This window comes from Stegastes partitus, unplaced genomic scaffold, assembly GCF_000690725.1.
Source record: "Stegastes partitus isolate 25-593 unplaced genomic scaffold, Stegastes_partitus-1.0.2 Scaffold10, whole genome shotgun sequence".
Classification (NCBI taxonomy): Eukaryota; Metazoa; Chordata; class Actinopteri; family Pomacentridae; genus Stegastes; species Stegastes partitus.
Window position 1 is genome coordinate 815043 of NW_007577741.1, and position 22393 is coordinate 837435.

General features: G+C 41.1%; 1 protein-coding gene across 2 annotated transcripts; it reads left to right on the plus strand.

Annotated features, from left to right (window-relative positions):
- On the plus strand, positions 1–22393 carry fkbp5 (FKBP prolyl isomerase 5). 2 transcript variants are annotated; one of them, XM_008285700.1, is made up of 11 exons: positions 1–2936; positions 10027–10162; positions 10902–11046; positions 12232–12374; positions 14640–14754; positions 14846–15002; positions 17694–17784; positions 17884–17967; positions 18053–18238; positions 18321–18560; positions 19756–22393. In XM_008285700.1, exons 2-11 carry the CDS (start codon positions 10058–10060, stop codon positions 19855–19857), a joined length of 1368 nt encoding a protein of 455 aa, XP_008283922.1. In that variant the 5' UTR covers positions 1–2936; positions 10027–10057; the 3' UTR covers positions 19858–22393. The 2 variants fall into 2 exon arrangements, with proteins under 2 accessions (XP_008283922.1, XP_008283913.1); XM_008285691.1 differs by lacking the exon at positions 1–2936 and adding an exon at positions 4613–4919.

The following is a 22393-nucleotide window of genomic DNA, read 5'->3' on the forward strand; positions in this document are numbered from 1 at the left end:
GAAATAAAAGATAAAAATATAAAAGCAAAAGAAGTCTTTCACTTTTTAAAATTTAACTGTGCAGCCATGAAAGTCATCCAGGCTGCATAACACTCCCACAGCAGTGTGTGTGTGTGTGTGTGGGGGGAAGAAGCATTCGTAGGAAAGCACCTAAAATTCACCTCCAAGGAGATGGAACATGAAGTGACATTTATAAATGAACACAGGCCATTTGTTTTTCTAAGGAACTGCCAAAAACGGGCCATCCAAATATACGTACAGATGGCTCACGGTGATAACTAGCTTATAAAATAACAATGCACTGCTGTAGAGTGAACTACCCGCCATCATATATTAAAAGACTAGACTCAATGAAAAACATCAACATGTTTTTCTGCTCGTAATCTGAACTTCAACAGAGCTGATAACATTAACACCAAACCGCAGCAGCAACAAGTTACAGAAATGATAAAAAGATCCCCTCTATTATTCCCTATTCAGTGTCTTATTTAGGGTCCTTGGCAGGCAGTAAAAAAAAAAGAAAACCCTCTTGCTTCAGGGGGCAAAAGTTTACGGATAAAAGGGATCACTCAGGAGATTACTCCCATGTACGTAACGCGGATGCCTAGAACACAAACAAAGAGCGTTATGTTGCTCAGCTGTATTTGTGTGTGTGAGAGCAAGTGCCTCTCCAAACTTATCCCCCACCATTCGCCTTTTTATATCGCCGAATGAAAAGCTGAGCTGCGTTTGTTTTCTTTGTGCGTATCCTCCCGCTGCCATAGGATTCTCCTTGTAGCTGTTTAAATGAAACATCTTTTTTTTTTTTTTTTTCATGCATCCACTCAGAGCAGTGTTTTTCAATCAGATTAGTACAGCACATTCTGTTCTGTTTCACTTCCTGATGACTGTGCAGCCTGTATCCCTGAATGAACTCACCCGCGTGCTTCTGGTTACACCAAGACTCACACAGACATATTCTCGCAACTGCCTGTCAGATTTTTAGCACTTCATACAATATTTAGTGAACGTGTGAGGCGATTATCAAGAAAACCTGCTGCTTATTGGTTTTACATTAACAAAGAATACGTGACTTTGTTTTGATGCTGAAAGCTGAGCCGGCAACCAGTGAGAAGCCCTGAAGCTCAGAACGCAAGTGATAAATCCACATGTGTGTCTCCCACATATGCTTATTATATACATATGAAACAGCTGATGTAAATTACAACCATCTAATTTTCCTGTTTCCTACCGCACGGCTGCTTTCACCAGAACAGAAACAAGATGTTTGTGATGTTTCAGGAAGGGAAAACAACATCTCGAGCCGTGTGTCACTGTAGAAATCTATTTGTGCGTTTCTGCCCAGCTCAGCTCAGGTCAGCTCGGTTCATTTTGACCTCCGAAAAAGCACTAGAAGGCAGCAGGAAGTGCCAACGAAGCTACCAGGACGCTGCGGCTCAAGAGTTTGGGGGAAAAACAAACAAATCTGTGCCTGAGCCGGAGTTAACCGTCTTCAAGTTTTTCTTCTCCGTTTCTACGCTTTAGTTGTCTATGGGTTTATTTTGAATTGCTCCGGGTGGCCGATGATGCATGATGAGGTTGTGGTGGTGCTTTTAGAACACAAGCCCACAGTCATTGTGTTTCTGTTCTATTTTTTTTTTCTTTTTTTTTTTCGAATGAGATGTTCTAAAACGAGAGTGTGCGAAACCTACTTTCTTCCGATAAGCAGATGCTCAGCAGATTACTCAGCCAGTTGACAACATCCCTGTGGGTTTTGCAGAAACAGGTTCACTTGTGTTATGTCACCTTTATAATTAACAGGATCATCATGTTCCCTCCGACAGACGCCTGCTGTCTGCCAGCAGTGTGGTCAGACAGTGTCCTCAGCACCTCTGATTGTGGGATTCACCCACCAGGAACCGGCAACAAAGGTGTTTGAGCATTTCAGTTCAGGCATTAAAGAACAGTTTCCTCACAGGGTCTCGCATAAATAAACCTTTTTTGCTTATTGTCAGTGTTATTTTGAAGGTTTTAAAATGCAAGAGTGCAGTCGACATGAGCGCAAGAATCAGCCATAAAACATGCTATAGTTCAAACACTTCATGTATATTGGCGCACTGACGCCGGTATCCTCAGACCACAAAAGCACAAAAGCACAGCTATAAAAATCTTTTATGACTGTTATGGGAATTTGAGCGGCCCCTGCACACCGCCGATGTAAATGTCTGGCTTCACTAACCGCCTGAGTTCATCACTCGGATCCAGTTTTAAGCTTATCAAGTTTGCGTGAAATTATCAGCAGATCGCTCTCTTTAAACACGACGCAGCAGATAAGAGTCACATTGAAGTGGCTCAATGAAAACATTGGGTCTATATGCGGAGGGTGATTCTGGGGTTTCCACGTGGGGGAACGTCTCCTCACAGGCTGTTCTGAGTCTATATTTAGACAACTTTTGGGAATCGGGGATTGTTTTACTGGATTCATTAACAGTTAACATGACATCTGAACAGAGCCTCGACCTGACGACTGTGAGGAGTTGGATTGGCTCATAAATCAACTTTTATGACTTTTTTTTTTTTTTTTTGGCATATATTACATATAACCTCATAAACCAACTGCAAACAACCGTGCCATCTTTGATCAATTTTTTTTACAACAGCTTGTTAAAAAGCAAAAAAAAACCTTCAAATAAAACTGCTTTGTTGTGCGTCACGCTGTGTGTGTGTGTGTGTGTGTGCACGTACGGTTTGCAGATAGTGGTTCCTCAGTGCTTCCGTTACATTTCAGTTGAGCTTACTGTACTGCATTGTGTTTCCCTGATAACTGTCACCTTTTCTTTTCTTTTCTTTTCTTTTCTTTTTGCAGAATATTTGACTTACATTGACAACACAGGGAGCAGTTTTATTTTAAACTGACACTGAACGTGCAACTCTGACCTTTACTATCACCATTCACAGTAAGTAAACGTACACTCGAGCGGCTCTTTTTATTCACATGGCCACTTTTATTTGTCTTTACCACATTACAGAGACTCTCGTTAAAAAAAAAAAAAAAAGGCAATAAAATATATTGCATTACTGTTTGCATTAAAGTCTTTACAGGATGGATGAGGTTCTTTGCTGTAAGTTTCCACTTTGACAGCAGCAGCGAGCGCTTTCAGTCAGTTTTTACTCATACTTCATTACATTTATTACAGCAAAGTGCTGGTTGGAACATATTTATGTAATTAACTGCGCGCACACTTTTACTATAGCATTTAACTACATTTTTAGAGGAAATTACCGTGAGTTTTACTGCAAACTACTGTTTTCTTTGCAGGTTAATGTTTGATTTGCAGAGGAAGAGAGGTGGTTACACGTAATCACCACCTGGCCTACATTCGCCGCTTTGACTTATCATCTCACAAGTTGACAGGGACTAAGTTCACTCACCTTAACAGCGAGTGTCTCTATGTTTAATCCCCACGGGTGTTTTAACATCAGCAGCTTTTCTCCTCCTGACCATATGGATGATATCTGGGACTTGAAAACAAACTCTTGTTTTCTTGGCAGAGTGAAGGTTTGACTTAAGGGCTTTAAACTTTACCTGACAGCAGGTTTATATGTTGTCATTTAGCTCTCTGACAGGGATTCATTGTTATGTGCTTTAATAATGGCAAGATGGAAACCTAATGAGTCTACAAAGGCAGTGTGTTAACGCAACAGGTTTGCAACAAAAAAAAAAAAAACAGCTGCTTGCATAAACAAGAGCTCTTGAATTAAAAAGAAAAAAAAAAGCAGAAATGAAATATCTACACAACATCAGAGGCTTAAAACATGAGCCCAGGCTGCTTGTGGTGATGTTTTGCTCCTTTCTAGCTTTACATAAAGAGATCACCACAGTAAACACCGCGGTAATGTAAACACTGGCTGTTTGGGAAAAGATGACAAATGATCTCCACCCAGGCACAATAAAGGAGAACCAGGCAGCAGCAGCAGCAGCAGCAACCAGCAGCAGCAGCGAGCAGCAGATAATAATAATAATAATAATAAATCTATTTATCCCTACCTACCGTGATGAAAAATCAACTAAACATGTCCGGTAAACAGAGATAGAGGAGGAAAAAAAGAAAAAAGGCGGGTGGTGGTTGTTGTTGTTTTTGGTGGTTTGGTTTTTTTTGGTTACCGTCCCTTTACTGACACAGTAATCCGTCTGAGCGCGCGTCTCATCGGCCACTGAGGTGTGCTTTTATTTCGGTGCTTACACATCCCCGCCCGTGCGCTCATGATATGTGCCGTCAGCTGAGCGCGCGCAGAGAGAGAGAGAGAGAGAGAGAGAGAGAGAGAGAGGACAGCCTGCTGCGGTACAGCCTGTTCCCGGCCCTGGCTCGGCACGGAACGGGTTACAGGGTCAGGGTGTCTATTGGAACACAGTGTTCTCATCAGCGGCGGCGGTGTGGTACAGCTACAGTACAGCCGGAACATTGTGTTACTTTGTGGCTGCTTTCCAAGACCTGCCCTTAATTTTACACTAAACGCCCTCCCACAACTCTACACGTTCCTTCTCCTCCTCTCTCTCTCTGTTCTTTTTTCTCTCTCTCTCTTCTTCTCCTCCTCTTTCTCTCTCTCTCTCTCTCTCTCTCTCTCTCGTGTGCCTCTCTCTTGCCTCTCTACCTCCCCGTGTCATTTTCAAGTCTAAGCTCCATGTGGCTACTACTACTACACCGGCATCGTCACCGGAGCGCAAAAGGCACAAAAGAGGAGGCGAGAGGAGGGGGAGATAAAGCGGAGACCCAACACCCAGAACATTTAGTACCCTGGATATGAGACGAGGAGGGAATTAGGAGAGGAAAAAGAAAAAGAAAAAGAAACCAAAAATATATCAGCTGCTCCACCGCTCGACTCCTGGAAGATTTTTTTATTTTTTTCCTTTTATGTTAAAAGACCACCAAGGAAAAAATGTAAGTCAATTTATCCTCCTCTTCTTCTTCTGCTGCGTAAAAATACTAATTAAGGAGTCAATTAAGACATAATGCTTTCCTTGCGTTTTTTGTATTTATTTATTAATTAATTTATTTTTTTTACGTGGTTTTATTATTCAGTCTGCTCCGGTTAGAATAAAAGAGCAGGAGTGCATGTTGATCCATAGGATGGATGCTGAATTTGCCACACGTGTGGGGGCATTTGAGGTTACAGCTGTATCCTACTGCGCTCTGGAAAAAATAAGGGCTGATAAAAGGCTGTGTGTGTGTGTGTGAGTGTGTGTGTGTGTGTGAGTGCAATGAATGTGGCACTTGGCTGTGCTGTCTCAGTGGAGGTAGATGAGGACAACAGTTTACATCCAGAAGCCCTGTAGGCTGTAGGTGTATCTCCGTAAATTACAGGTTGTGTAACTGTTTTTCTGAGAATTATGACTTCATTTTTTTATTTTTTTTTTGTACCAAGTTGCACATTACAGGACACGACGGTGGCTTGTGGGTAACTTCAAAAAAAGCACACCGTGCATGTGTTTGGGGTTTTAGTCTAAGAAGGTGGGCAGATGGAAGCAGATGTGGCCCTCCTGAAATGGACTCGGGTCCCACAGATGAATCAGACCGCCTCGGGGGGAGAGAGTTAATGAAGATAAATGACTTCTATGTCCAAGAACACTGAAAGATAAATAATTCAAAAGCCACCACGGTGTTGCCTTACACCTGAAAAAAGAAAAAAACCCAGAGTTTAAGGTTTGCAGCTTCAGTTAAAAGTAAAACCTCTGCAGCTTCCCCGACAAAAACACGACCCCCGTAAAGTTCACAACATCACTGGAACACCCTGTGATGGGGGCTGTAAGGTGCAAATAAAACAGCACAGAACAGAGGACTCCCTCATGTTGGACAATGCTCTGCTTCAGGATGTCAGCGTATAGGTCTGCCATGCACACTGTGTACTCACATGTTCACATATGAATCAGCAGCGGAGTACGGATGTGAGACAGAATGTACAGATACCGAGTGCGTCTGTGAATGTGCTGTTTGCCTCATTGTGTTCTTGTTCCTGCATTCCTCCGCAGGGTATCAGAGTTTAGGTACGTCTAGCCTACATGCCTTCTGAATTTGTAAATATTTGCATCCTGATTTCCCTCTTGTCAGTGTTTACTCGTATGATTCATACAGAATAAGCACAAAAAAATATAAATGGTACAATTGATTGCACAGGTAACTTTTACTTATGAGAAATTAATAATGATGCACTTCATCGTATTTATGCCCCGTTTGATTTATCCAAATTAAAATCACGTGCTAATCCAAATATAAAGGTGGGCTTAATTTCACTAATTAACGTCAGCTTTTCTTTGTTGTTTTTTGTCCAAAATTTGAAGCTGGGATGTATGTGAGGGGGTCTCAGATTGGTGAACACCATCAGGCTTTGCCAGCGGGGAACTGTGAATAGAAGGAACATTGTGTTCAGACACACACACACACACACACACACACGAACACACACACACACACTCACGCACACACACACATGCACGAGTTGCATCTAAAATAAAATCCATGAAATTTAAAAGACACAGGACAAGGTGCTGCTGCTGCTGAGAAATGGATATTTTGCGCTGCTCTTGCATTGAAGAGTTCAAACACTTGATCTGCTGAAAGTGGCACCAAACTGAAGGAGCAGGATAAATTGTGCAGATGTCAAAAAAGACAAATCTTTGTGGTGTCCCCCTCGTGGGTTTAAGGTCTAATTTGTTGCATGTGGATACGAGTCAGGCCAGCTGCTCGACGCTTGTATTTACACGCTCTTTAAGAACTGCAGCAGGACATCTTTTTTATTTGCATCTGGGATGTGAAGAGACGGGACAGCGGACGGAAAAATCCAGAAAAACTGATGCAGGGGGACGAGGAGCTGCTGTTCCTCTCTGTTAGAACAACCTGCCCCTGAGCAAAGTTTAGCCTCAAATCATCTCCGTGGAAATGTTAAGTGGCTGCTGCTGCTGCTGCTGCTGTCTGCTGTCCGAGCAGCGGCTGGCGTAGCCCACCCTGTCCCCCACCGTACTCCCCGTGGCCTCGGCAGTAAAGAGGGTTTTACGTGAGGAAATGTGATTTAAATGTGTTTTTGAATACAGAAGCAGAACAGCAAAGGTCTAGCTACACTTCAGGACCTGAACTTGGGTGAGAATGAAGGTGTGATGTGGTTAAACATCGGTGAGATAATCCCACATCCTTATTTATGCAGCTCCTCGTACAAACACAAATAAACACAGAACACAGGCTTTATTTAAACCTTTCTCTCTATGGATTCACACAACCAGCATGCATTCAAGCCACTAATTAATTAAAATCAGAACACTGTTTGCTTGCAGTATATCCCTTTTGAAAAGAAAGTGTCCTGTCTTCTTTGTTTGCACTTGTTGGTCAGTGTGAAAAACACAAATCGCTCGTCCAAGTGCTGAGTCCAAAAACTGCTTTCTGCCTCCCAAAAACTCTCCACACCAGAGAATCCTCTCTTTAAAAAAATTACTTCATTATGTTTAGAAAAAGTACATTTAGAGTCCAATTTGGCCGGATACCTGTGCAGACGAAGAGGCTGTTTTAGCTAAACAATGTTCTAAATTTAATAATGTTCTTACAGGGAGAAAGTTTGCGAGTCTGTGAGAAGCAAAAAAAAAACATTTGGTGGTCTCGCCTGACGTGTCTCATTGTAAAAGTTATTGCAATTTGCAGCTCCGGCCAACAGCGCTAACCTTAGTAACATCCCGACACGGAGCCGAGCAGCTGTGATCTGATGCTATGTGAGCAAGTGTTAACGACTCAGCTGCTGCATGTGATAATAATCAGCGGATAGTGTTGGCCAACATGCTTAACATAGCTAAGTAGCTTTTTTCATTGTCTTCAGACAATGTCAAGATTATTGTGTCGGGGCGGGCTGCGAGTCGTGCGTATTGGTGCAGAAACATGCAGATAACAATTGCTGCTGCTGTGATGAGAGAAGCAACATTTAGCAGCTGTAACACCAACATGTAATTACAGTTTTATTGCTCTGGCAAAGTCTTGTTGCCACACGGAGGCGTGAAATGCTGGCAGCAAACTTCTATCTATCTGTCAGTCTGTCAGGATGGATATCGAAGGATTTTTTTGGTAGAAAAATTGTTTCCTTAGGTGTCAAATGGTGTGTTTGCTTATTATTTCCTATCACTGGTTTATGACTTGACATCTGACTACTTCTTGTATTCTGGCAAGGCGCTTTCGCAACTGCTCGTCTTAAGACAGCGTTTCATAATTGAGAAGATTCGCTGCTTTTGTTAAAAATAGTGCTGTGGAAAACAAGCCTTTTATTTGCTTGGTATCAATGCTAAAATCTCTCATCTTTGGCTTCTTTATGTCAAAAAAGTACGACATCTGATCATTTAGGTGTCACGAACAAACTCTTTTCCTCTCCTGGCACGAGTGTCAAAAAATTAAAACGACACACTTGGAATTATTCTAAGTCCGCTGCCTTTGAGGATCGATATCAAACATCAGTACCTGCTTGATCAAAAATCTGCCAACATGTGCAGCTTCTTTCTTAATTAAATTTGTCTTCATTTTTAAAATTTGGTGTCTTAAAACTTTCGATTTGTTTTCTTCATGGTGGAGTCTGTGATTCTGGAAAACGACCGTTGGTATTCAGGTAGTTTGCATGTTCCAGATTTACAGCCCCTCTTCCTCCCCCCCGTCTCCCTCGAGCTGTGCACGAGCTCAAACGTGCACGGGACAGTGTTGTGTAAATTGGTCCGAGCCACTTATCGGTCCTATTTTCAAGGCTGTACACTGAGACCAGATTTTTTTTTCCTTTCAGTGCACACAGAAGCTACTGGAGGTATTCACTGAATCTGACAATTAGATTAGAGTAGATAAAATAAATCATATATCTCTAAGTAAGTCTCCACAATAAAGATCTGATCCTACAAACCAAAAGCTGACTATCACATCAGCACTAAATAAAAATCTATCAAGGGAATCAGAACTTTGTGCTGAATCTGTTGTAATAAAAGTACAAGAAGCTGGCATCACACACCTTGACACAGTATAAAGTATATCTCTATAATAGTGTTTAGCATTAGTTTATAAAGACTTTGAAATGTAAAAAGATTTTTAAAAAAAAAAATAAAGGGAAGAAAGAGAAGTCTTAGTCCGATTTATATGCTCTTATTTTGGTAAGCAAGCTAGTTTAATTATATGCAATGTGTGTATTTAGTAAAGCAAAATGTAAGAAAACACAAGAAATAGAGATTGTTGTGCAAGCAGGATCCTTCGCTGTTTGTTTTATTCGTCTAAAACAGTCAAATAAATGACAGAAAAGCTGAGGAGAGTCTACATTTGAGCTGTATCTCAGCATCGCCAGACAAATCCTGATAAGGTATTATATCAGTGCATCACCCCAGAGCCCTGGTCAGAACCAGCATTTTCACCTGTGCCACCCTGAACACAGAGACAGATAACTCTGTTTGTGATGCTGCAGCTTTATCAGCGCAGCGTGGTGGAGCCCACGCTTTACCCCGCGCATATGAGGCTTTTTTTGTAAGAGATACAATCTGGAATAGCGTCGAGATGCTTATTAGAAACCCAGCGATGGGGACGTCTTATTCTGAACGAGGTTCAACTGTGCTGCGGATTTAATTTCGGTGCCCGTGAAATACCCAGATGTCATTTATAGACTGTCAAAGTGCACAAAGGGCCATAAAGAAATAGCGCCGCACATACTGTACCTCGGCGAGTACAGCGTGTGTTACAAAATACAATGTGTGAAGTAACATGCTGCTGCCTTTAGGTTCGTAGTTATGCAATTATCTGTGAAACTGAAACTGGAAATATATTTCTAGTGCTGGACATAGATTTAGAACACGTGTCCTTAAATAGCTGCAGCTTACGTAATGTGGTGGAAAAAGTCATATTTACTGGGTGGATTGTGGAGATCTCATTGATAGTTTTTATCCAGGATTTTTTTTTTTTTCCAGTCCTGCTCCTTGTTTTAAATTCCCAAAGTGAAATAAGGAGAAACAAGGACGTCTGATTAAAGGAGCTTGTGTGTTTGTGTCTTTTGCAGCAGCGTTACTGTGTGATGCCCACACGCAGAAATGACCACTGATCAAGATTTGTCTATGGACGGCCAGTCAGCCAGAGCTGTTCTCGCTGCAAAGGGCATCGACGTAACACCTGATAAAGACCAAGGAGTTATCAAGGTATTTATTGTCCTTGCTGGAATGTGTTTACCTTTTTTTCTACACGGTGAAGAAATAAAAAACCCCAGAGCGATCATATGTAACTTACACTGACTGTTTACTCTGAAGTTCCTGGAGAAGCTGGGTGTTTTACCAACAGCGTCCATGATTAACTCACTCGCAGCTCTCTCCATGGCGAACATCTCCAGGAATGTTTGAAGTCACACTTCCTCTTTTAGCTGATCTGCCTCCTTCCACTTCGTCGCTATCAGTCTTCTCGCCGTCACGCATCCGGTTGTTACTCTTTACATTGTTGTTGTTGGACCAGGTTCCTTCAGCAGTGCAATTACAGAGGTACATTGTTGGATCACAACCAACCGCACTGCCAAGAAGCTTTCCCAGGGATTGCGTAACACTCGAGTGCAAGCGAACACCATATCATAAAAAGTGCCTTTATCTTGTTTGCAATGACAAAAAAAAGTCCAGAGCTAAAAATAACCCGTCCTGGGCAATCCAACAGGGGCTCGAATGAAATTACAATTGATCGTTTTGTTCTCGAGCAATTTTAATGTTCTGTGAAGTGCTTTCTAGGCATGATCCCGTTCTCCCTCAGAGTCAGATCATTGCTTCACATTTTAACATTTCATGGTAGACATTGGGACTCGTTTTGTCGGCTCCTCTTTGGATCTTCCAGCTGCTCTGTCCTTAATTTTCTCTGTCCAGCGGTCAGTTGAAGTGGAAACATGTCTCTTGTCTGCAGGTGGTGAAACGTCAGGGACTAGATGGAGACCGGCCAATGATCGGGGACAGAGTGACAGTCCACTACACTGGGAAGCTGCTCACGGGGAAGAAATTTGATTGCAGTCGTGATCGCAAAGAGCCCTTTTCCTTCAATGTAGGCAAAGGTAGGTGACTTTACATTAATGCCAAAACTGCTTCAGCTTCAGGGTGGTATCTGACTTTGAATGTTTGAAAATATATTTAAGGAAATTGAATGAGGCAGACGTCACTCTCATTTCAGTTCAGTGAATATGAAGCTTCAGGCAGCTGCTGGCTAGCTTAGCATTAAAAGAACTAGCCTCGCTCTGTCCATCAAAATCCCTCCAATCAGAGCTCATGAGACTTAACATGTTATATTTTTATATTAAGCCTAAGAATAGTCTGCCACATGAGCTAACCCCACCACACTTGGGCTAATCCTCTTAACCCCAAGCAAATTCGGGGTGTATTTTGGCTCCTGTCACATTTTTACTCGCTGTGTGCTCATTTTTCACAGAAATATAAAATCCTGCACCTCTACAGAAACAAGTAGAGGGAACTCTAAAATGTCTTCTGTGCAGGATGACACAGCTACAGTGCCGTAAATCATTAAAAAAGAAAAAAAGAAAGTTGAGCTTCGTGGATGATTGATTTTTGCAAACATTAAAAAAAAAACTAGAATCATACCATATATGTCCACATGTGTTATTAATAAAAATGGTGGCTCTAGGATGCTGCTATAGCTCACCTGGTTGAGCTGGTATCCCATGTATCCCATAGCCCCTCTATGGTCCCCGATGTAGTGGTCGTGGGTTTGAATCCCACTTATGACCCTTTGCTGCAGGTCCTTCCCCCATTCTTCTCCCTCCACTTTCCTGTCTCTCTCTCTCTCTGTCCTATCCAATCATAAAGGCCAAAAAATGTCTCTAAAAAAAAATAAAAAGGTGGCTCTACACATGACAGATATTTAACCATTCCTATTTTTATTTTGGTGCATGTCTCCTCTCAGGTCTTTGTAAAAATGGAATTTTTGTATGAGACTGTTGGTCACACCTGATTCACTGATCTTGAGTTTTTTCCCTTACGTAGAGCCAAGCTGGTTGTTTATAGATCTATGCTAAGCTAGGCTAACATCTTCTTTCAGCAGCACCATATTTCACAGACAGTGGTATCAATCTTTTCATCAGCGCCACAGTGATGAGAATATCTTCACCAACATGATGATCTGTCCCTTTGAATTTTAATCATTTCTTGTATATTCAATCTTTGAGCTGGTTTAATGAATCCACAGATGTTATTGTTTTTTAAATGTGTCCCATCCATTCTCCCAGGACAAGTCCTCAAGGCCTGGGACATCGGCGTGCTGTCCATGCAGCGAGGAGAGGTGTGCACGTTCTTGTGTAAGCCAGAGTACGCTTATGGAGCTGCTGGAAATCCCAACAAAATTCCTCCGTGCTCTTCAGTGGTGTTCGAGGTGGGTACGCCTGCAGCGTCACTGCTGCCTTTTGCGCCGTGCATTAATTCTGCATTGCACCGAGGGACTCCGATAATTGAGGAGTACGTCTCATGTCTCCGCAGATAGAGCTCTCTGGTCATAAAATTAACTGGTTTGTCTATTTTAATCCTGCTCACTCAAAGAGCCAGTGCAGTCCAGTCTCTGCTCTTACTCCGTCTGGAGCTCAATGCGGATGCAAATCGGATTTCTCTGTCCTCTGTAATCGATGATAATTATAATTCAATACGGGGAAAACTCTAAAGAGATGTAGCCAGCTGCTCTGCTTTACAAGTTACCCCCCTGTGAGCACAGTTTATTCATAACAGTGAGCACTTTACCCCCCAGTTTGCACCTTTTGTCAGTTCTGTAATTGCAAGCGACAGATGAACTGTGTCAGATGTTAACAAGCATTTTACAGCGAGGCGGCAGCTTCACGTGTGACTGATCTTTATATGCTGCACAGACAGACCTATTAAGGTTATATTAGGTTATAAATAAATGTATTTTTTCCAGTGAGTGAGTGTCCATATGTGGAGGCTGGTAGGGAAATTGTTGTCAAAATCTAAAATGTTTATGCTAACAATAACCATATTATCATTATAACACTTAAGCATCGCCTTACAATAAAAATACAGTGAAGTAAAGTTTAGTCTAAATCCCACTGAAGGTAAGGTCGTTGCAAACTCGGTTCAAATTTTGTGTAACACCACAGAAGTTTATTTTAAAAACTAGCAGAGATCCCAAAGCTTCTAAAAGACACCCAGGTCAGTTTGAGGAAGTTGTGTCTAAAATGATGCACGAGGCATCAGTAAAGTCTTGGATAAAATTATTTAGCATCAATAAAGAGCATATATGTATTTATATTGATGCTAAAAAGGTGGAACTCGCCTAACCTGAACCCAATCAACTGCAATATTACAATCTACCTCGCTGCTACACAATGTTTAGTACTAAACATAACTACTTTTGAATTTCTACTCTTTACACTTATATTGCTTTTTTACTTATATTTTGCTCTTGTTTTTATTGTACTTATTATTTATCAGGTTTTTTTCCTAAAAAAAAAAAAAAATCACAGGACCTGAGTACTTATTTTGTACCACAGACATGTGAATGTGAGCTGGCGTGACAAATAAAGTTCCTTGAATCATAAAAACAACAACAGCTGGATTCTGAAATTTCTGACTGTTCTTCAGCTGCTCATATGAGACATTTAAGTTCATCATATCTAAGCCTAAAACTGTGATATTTCATCACAATTACTTTATTTTACATCTCATTTAAGCATTTGCCATAAAAAATAAACTGTGTGCTCAAACCAGATTTTGTAAATAAAAAAAAGAAGAAAATAGAAGAATTTTGTGCCTCATTGTGCAACTGGAGAGCCATGACTGACTCAGCTGTGAGCAACAGTCATGGAACAAAAATTCAGGGACTTTTAGACTGAAATGGGCTCATTTTTCCTGATTTTTTTTTTTGTAAAATAAGTAAAGATATTCAGTTTACACATTTTCCTCTTGTATGGTATTATATCGATGTCATACTGCACCTAATACATTTTTGAGTTCATTCTGCTTTTAGCCATGGTCGTACTGGTTTAACTCTACTCAGGACTTTCATGTAGCCATAACTAGAAAGTCTTTCGGGACCCCAAGAAAGAAAATGGGCAAAATATTAGTTGGTATTCATTATAGACTTTTATACTACGTTAAATACCTTTTCTGATAAGTTGACATATTTTTGGTTCTAAATGCATGACAAATGTCGCTCTTTTTATATTTAAAAAACATCTTCAAACATAAACAAACACAATACCTGTAACCTAAACCAAATGGCCTGGAGTCCAAAAGACCCCAAAAGTCCTGAACAGAGTTAATAGAGGTGCAGGACTTTATGTTTCAGTGACAAATGAGCCAAAAAGTGAGTAAAAATGTGAGTAAAAACACCCAGAAAGCCAACGAAGTATAAATAAAAGGGGTCAAACCTGAGAGACATTAGCTGGTCTCAGCTGGCTGGTCCGTTGTATTCACCCTATTAGAAGCTTGTCTGATTTCACGGCGTACTTTTATCTCCAGCAGTCATTATTGTCTTATTTTCTGCCGTGACTCCTACTGATTTTTCGTTATGTATTTGGTCTTCTCCTCCCACACCCACTGTAGCACCATACACTAAGCTCTGCAGAGACTGCCTTATATCACTATTTGTGAAACAACAGTGATGAAACCAATTTTCACCACAACACAGATGGAGCTGCTCAAGTTCGAAGGAGAGGCGCTCACGGACGACGGCGGCATCATAAGAAGAATCAAGGTCAAAGGAGACGGTTACACTAACCCCAACGACGGAGCGAGTGTTGACGGTAACAGCCTTGTTTGTTTCTTAGACAACTGTGGACAACCAGTGCGTTAAACTGTAGCATCAGAGGTTAAACTGTGTCACGCGTCCCACAGTGCGCCTGCAGGGAAGCTGTGGCGGCCGGTTGTTCGACTGCAGGGACGTCAGCTTCATTGTGGGCGAGGGCGAGGACAAAGGCATTCCCCTGGGAGTGGACCGAGCCCTGGACAAGATGCAGAGAGGAGAGTGCTGTTTACTTTACTTAAAACCAAAGTAAGTCACCGAACAAGCCTCAAAACTCCGTCTGCCGTCTCGATGTACATACAGTGAGCGGGGCGCCTCTGCGGGGCTTCTTTGTGAATTATCTCAGCTGGGTGTTCACGCTGCGTCGGCTCATTCAGCGCACTTGTAAATGCACAATGCGATTATGTCCCCCCGGAACTTGTTGCTCGACGGGACTTACAGTAAGTGTTCGTACGGGTGGCCGGATGGGGCCGGTGGAAAGCTCTTGGGCGGATCGGAGCTGAATTTCAGGAATTCAGTGATGCTGTTGTTGTGTAGAGGCGAGTTGGTCGGTGTGAGAGTTCAGAAGTCACACACTGATGGAGTTTATTGTCTGATTTTACAGTTTTTAATGATGTGATGTGCACATGTGGGTTGTTAGAAGATAAAAGTTTCCATACAGACAAGACAACTGTGTTTATTTTCTATATATTTTTTGGGCTTTTTGCCTTTATTTAGAGCAGTAGAGAGAGAAGGAAAGGGGTTAGAAGAATGGGAGACCTGCAGCAAAGGGTCATGAGCGGGAATCGAACCCACGACCGCTGCATCGGGGAACTACAGCCCTGTTCATGGGTCGCCAGCTCAACTGGGTGAGCTGTAGGGACGCCCCGTGTTTATTTTAGTACAGAAATGTTTAAGCATGTGTGATGATGATTCATTATTAACTTATGGTGCAGTAAAAGGTTGTTACCTGTTGCCATATTTTGGTGGTTATTTTAGAGATTAAAGAGGCAAAATCCTGCTGTGAAACAGAAGAAAATCTCCCCATGACAAACTCCTGACTTTAGCTAATGGGTCAGACTTTTCCGGTAAAATATTACCCAGCTGTTGTGGAGCTCTGGATTCGGCTGTGTGACGAATGACTTAACCGTCGTCTGTTTGTGTGGCGGCTCACCTGTCTGTACACCGAGTACACTGCGAGATCCTGACTGATCCTGTCCTTCATGTTGGGGATGATTTAATAATTGATGGAGTTACTGCTGTTATGTCACATGAGAAAATGTGCGCTGCGACTCACATGCTGCTGCTTGATGCTGCGTCTATGTGGTAAACGTGTGACTCGATTCAGCTCCTGTTGAGGTTTCGCCAAACCCAGATCACATCTATTATTATTATTAGAATCTGACATGACTCTGCCTTCGTTGTCGCAGACGTTTGTGAGAGAAGTCAACATTTCTGAGAGATGTTCTGTGATTCTGGTGAAGCCTATGAGGGCACCTCTGTCTGCTGAAGTCGGCGTGCAGACTGTGTCTTTTGTCCTCTTTGGTATGTTCATAGACGAGTCGCTGCTACGCGTCACTGTTGCTGGTCAGCTCATGATGCTTTCACTTGCGCTGGGGCGCCGTAGTTGCATTCACGGAAACTTGGACATTGTGCTTTTGTTGAATTTGCTTCAGATGTTGGGTGGCCACGGGGGTCCCAGCGAGGTTTCAGGGTGGTTGTGGCCAGCATTTGAGCTTTGCTGTACATAGAAACGCTTAATTTTGTGTATTTTTCATGTGTGTTTGCAGTCAGAAATCGTGACGTCTTTACACTGCTTCAAAACTGAAATCAGTCCCAGTAATAATGAATAGTGTGGATGTGGTGCTGATTCTGGCTAAATGATGTACCTAACTGGTCAAAAACCTACTTGCACAGCAGTTTTGATGTCAGGATCTCATTTCAAAAGGCTCGAAATGTATCATCAGTTCTGCTTTTTGCTCATTTCTTGTCATTCAGTTCATGTATTTTTATTTGTCAGGATTTTGCTCCCCTTTTTAACATTTTTTTTATTTTAAACTTAAGCACCAAAATCGGTGGAAAACAAATGAACAAAACACAGAGTCAGTGCTGCCCAGACCGCACTGTATCACTCCCTAAATTTAAGTATTGCATAAATCAAATAGACAGCGATACAGAGGAATTATAAAAACAAATAGTACACAGTGTACTGCCCTAACCACATCATATCATTCCCATAACCGTGCCCACACCAACCCTCCCCGTCGTCCCTTCAGGCAAAAAGCAAAACAAAGTACTGATGATAAGTACTAGGAATTCGTAGCACAAGGAGTTCACGCTGAGGGTTCAAGTAGTCGACTAGCACGGGAACAAACCTGAAGGGAGGAAATAAAGAGATTCAAGGAAAACAAGCTTCTACAGTTCAAATAGGCAAAATCCATATTTATCTCAAGAGAGGAACTTTCCTATCTGTGTCTGCAAATGCAACAAAAATCCTTTTTTTTTTAAAGACAAACTACTAAATTTCCTCAAATGCAGCATGTATGTATTTATACCATAACTCAATCATTTCCACTTAATTGATTTTTCCAGTTAAAAAACGATCTCTGCTTGCAAAATGCACACATATGGGATTTGTTTTATATTAAAAATCCTCGGATATAAAATAGAAATTCTGCGTCTGAACACGAGTGTATTGTTCAGTTAAGTCATGTCGTTCTTTTCATGAATTCATCCCCCCCCAAAAAATAAAAGCAGATTTCATTTACATCTTTGCATTTTGAACCAGTGTTTCACATCATCACTGTATTCTGACATGCTGGGAGTTTTCAGCAGCGGTTTGAGTCGTGTTACAGATTCTTTCTCTAAATGTCATGTTTCAAAATAACTCTTTTTGTTGTTGTTTTCAGTTCTTCAGTGTTTTAACCAGGCTCATGTTTTGTTTTTTTTCCTCGTTCACAGATATGGCTTTGGAAGCGAAGGTAAACCAGAGTGCAAAATCGGACCAGACAAAGACGTGGTATATGAAGTTACCCTCAAAGACTTTCAAAGGGTGAGCTCCTGCTTTTTAATGAATAACATCCTCCATCACGCATGTGTGTCATCTCCATCATTTCATACCGTTAATTCACTTTCTGCCGATTTCCAAAAGGCTAAAGAATCCTGGGAAATGGACTTGAGTGAAAAGCTGGATTTGGTCGGTGACGTGAAGAATAAAGGGAATCAGTATTTTAAGGTACAGGCCCCTCCGCTGGTTTTACATCCTGTCAGAAGCTTGTTTTTTTTCCTGTTTATAATTTGTTCTTATGTTCCTCTCTCAGGCAGGGCGGTACTACCAGGCTGTCATCCAGTACCAGCGCATCATTTCCTGGCTGGAGATGGAGTGCGGTTCTGGGATCGAGCAGCAGAAGAGGATACAGGACTACATCGTGACAGCCCACCTCAACTTGGCTCTGTGTTTCCTGCGGATAAAAGAGTTTTCGCAAGTGGTGGACAACTGCAACAAGGTGAGCTGATGACAGTCGGTCCCTCAGTGGAGCTGCTGGATAAATGCCCAACTGTCACTAATACACTCCTGCTTTGTGTCAGGTAATCGAGCTTGATAAGAGCAACGAGAAGGCCTTGTACCGACGGGGGGAAGCCCGGCTCCTCCGCAACGAGTTCAGCCTGGCCATGGCGGACTTTCAGCAAGTGCTCCAAGTCAACTCCTCCAATCGTGCGGCTCGTGCTCAGATTTCCATCTGCCAGAGCAAGATTAAGGAACATCACGAGCAGGACAAGAAAACCTACGCCAACATGTTCCAGAAATTCGCAGAGCGGGACGCCAAGGTCTGTAAAATCACTGCTCTTGGCTAAATGCGGAGCGTGTTGTCAGCCTGTTTTCGTGCTCTCCTCTTCCCCACTTTTTCCTTTTCTTTCTTTTCTGCTGTTGCTTTTTCTGTTCATTTTCTCTTCCTCCTGCTTCCTGGAGTTTTACTGACAAACTGACAGTTGAGACGAATCACAAAAAACTGCACCCATGGGATTCATTTGTATTTACACGAGTAGACAAAGACAGTTAAGCTTCACCTTTACAGTCACTAAGAAGTGGAGGTGTTTTATTTCAGCACAGACTGAAACAGAACGAAATCTTTTGGTTTTTTCCAGCTGTGGAAGCGACGTAAGAGGCCTTTTAGGGCACATCTGATTCCTGTAACTCGTTTCCAAATGAGCACGTTTACCTTTCGTTGAACTAATGTTCGGCCATTTTGGTGAGAGTTACTGATCCATCCCACCGGTTAACTGTTCAGTTAACGTTCTGGCAGTCGATTGTGCTTCTGTATCGTCCTCCTGCTTCGACAGTGTTATGCTGACCTCTAGTGTTCAGGCTGAGTTTCTCATCTGTTGATGGTTAAAAACAAAGTCAAGAGCAGTTAAAGCAACAGCACGATGTCGTCTTCATTTACTGAAATTAAAATAATATTTACCTCATTTTTGGACACACATTTTTATTATTTTTGTTTTTAAATAAAATGGACTAATTACTAGGATGTCCATCATTTACAGTCGTCCTCAGATGTATTCATAGCCTCACAAAAAAAAAAAAAAAAAAACAGCTGTCAGTGAAATAAGAGGAAATTGACAAAAATAATAATAAATAAAAATTTTATGAAAATCATGACATTGTTTTTGAATTGTGGTTCAACAGAAATATTTTTTAAAAAAAAAAAAAAAAAAAAACAAGAAGGAACGCACAAACAAACAAATAGTTAAACAAACAACCAAGCCAACCAATTATTTAAATTTTATTTTTACACCCACAACCCACAAGCAAAAAGCAAAATCACATTACAATAAATTAGAAAATAGCAAATTATTATTAATTATTAAGTTTCTAAGTATCTAAGTAACTAAGGGAAAATTGGGAATTAAGGCACGAAAAGAAAAACATGAAAACACATGAATCCACGTATTTCAGTCTGTCCTTATGTAAGAAGTGTTTGAAGAAATGCTCATCACCTGAAACGCTCTGTCTCCCGAACAGACGAGGAGGACGAAGAGGAGGCGGGACGACAGCGAGAGGAGCGGCCTGAACGGAGAAGTGGGCATTAAGCGGCGGCGGAGGAGTCAGGACTGCCTGTCGTAACAGTGACACTTGAAAAGGGAGAAGAGAAAAGCCTCCCTTTGCTTTCCAGGTCCAGGGAGCAGAGGCAGGAATGAAGTTGAATAAAAAGCCTCTAATCCAAACTTCTTTATCCCAAAATCCAGCGTGACCATTCCTGCATATAAAGTAGAGAGTAAGCAGGGACGTTTGCAAGCCAAACAGCATTTGCCCTGTCACGTGGCCTGTCGAACTGCCAGGACGAGGCTCCCAGTGGACTTAGTACTACAGAATCAGCCAGTTCAGATTGGTCGACACTTCTAGCCCCCTGCATTTTATTTGGAAAAACTATGGTTTGATTTTTTTTTTTTCCCTCAAAGAAATTTTTCCTTGCCGACTGTGTAGAGTTGAGATGTGCCTCCACAGTGTGCTTCTGATTCCAAAACCACACTTGTTGGTTTTCTGACTCGTGTTTGGTATATTCAGCCTTTTCCGGGGCAGCTGCGTGCATGCATCACGAGGTGTTTGGGATTCAGACTTGAAACTTTTGCTAATTTTTAAATGTGCAATATGTACTTTGGACAAAAAAGGTGTACCAAGGCCTGTTAGCTCGGCGCTAAGCTAAACAAAAAAACACAATCAATCCTACACTTCTGTTTTGTTCGCGACTTGTGTAGGCGCTTGCACAAACCTCATTTGGGAAATTTTTAAAAGTCATGGACTGAGAAAAAAAAAAAAATTCCCGACGTAAATGTTTAATATCGTCGTAAATCGCAGACACAAATCGTAATTTCTCACCAGACACCAGAAGTAAAATCTGAAAAAAAGCACAAACTACAGATTGTTAATTACACAAAATCATACAATTGTGGAAAATTGAGATTATTCGTAACATCTGGCTGTTTCCTGTGAAGCCAAATCAGCTCCCGTTCCTCCAAGCTGTGGTTCGGAGTTGTTATTTCCACAAAAATGTAAAATCGGGCGCTTGGTTTTGGGCGAGGATGAGGCATTGTTTTCCTACTATGGGCCAGACGATGGTCGTGCACTAAAATAATTTATTCCTGAATACATGCATGCTGAAATCTTGTATTTTATCCATTAACCACATCAGGCAGTAGTTTATTTACAAGGAGCCAGTCTTGTATTGTAGTTGATCAAGCGACGGATGATGATGATCGTCTGTCGGGTGATAAACAGGTGAATTCTGTGGACTGACGGCAGCTGCAAAAACTTTAATAAAATAAAATGTAAAAAAAAAAATTACAAAAGAGAAAATATACATATATAAAAATGAATGTTTTTCCGCTCCTAAGCTTCGATGGACTCTAGTGACTGATGACTCAAACTTTCTTCTTCTTCTGTTGCACTCATCGTAGGTTGATCCGTCAGCTGATTGCATTAAGAGCATGGCACAATCTCCGGATGCACATAAAGCCGTTACTCAGCATTATTTCTACTGATCAAAAGTAGTTATCATCGAAACCGACCGTGAAATGAATGCACCGCGTTTCCGCCTTTGTACTTAACAGGGTAGATACAGTAGTGAGCGATAGAGGGACATAAAAACTGCAATTTAGCTTTAAAAATAATCCGAACCACACTTTTCTTTTTTTAACAAACGTCATGAACTTTTTCTGCTTTGGTAATGTGATCAACTACATGACTTTACAATTGTGCAGTTATTATTATTATCATTATTATATTTGCCTCAGTCCTGAAACAGGTGTTTCTCTATTTCACACTCAATCTACTCTTTTTTTTTTTTTTTTTTTAATTTTTATTTCTAAGTGTGTGAATGTTAGTGTAGTGGACAATGATGCACTTTGGTAACTGTTAAAACCAACACTGTTATCTTTTCATAAAAATGTCTGGATGAAATCTAGACAATAATCTCGAGATGTTTTATAAACATATAGTTGGTTCAGAATGAAAACCTTAGCTGTCTTAAATATTTTGTGTGGAAAAAAAAAGAAGAAAAAAATCAACAGTGTGTGTGTGTGTGTGTCGATATATATTGTCGTATGTTAACAAGGTTTTTAAAAACAGCTTGTTGCTAAATGTTTTCAAGTACTGCTGGCTCTAAACATTCAGACATTTTGTACAGTGGAGACGAGCATGAAGTACTTTTTCTAGCCATTATAAATTGTATTTAAGATTATACGGACTATTTTACCCCACTTGTCAACTTGACAGGCCTCCTTCTGCTACGTTCATCACTTTGATAACTTTGGAAGAAAAAATAAATTCCAGGAGTTATTTTGACAAAGAAGCAGGATAAAAATAAAGCTGTGTGGGGTTGTGAAACTGCAGCATGGCCGACGTGAGATTTGGTTTATTACAAATTGAAGTGTTATGTCATGAAAAAAAAAGAAAGTGTTTACATGTTATCTGAAAGATTATCGCCCTGTAAAGAAGAAAAAAATGTGATCAATGTTTTAAACCGGCATTTATGCAAAAGAAATATTTTGAGAAAAAAAAAAAACAAAACTGCATATGGTACCTTTGTTCATGTCTTCTTTATATATTTTTTTATTTTTTTGCACTTTAAAAGCATTAAATAAATCCAAGAGTTGCATTTAAA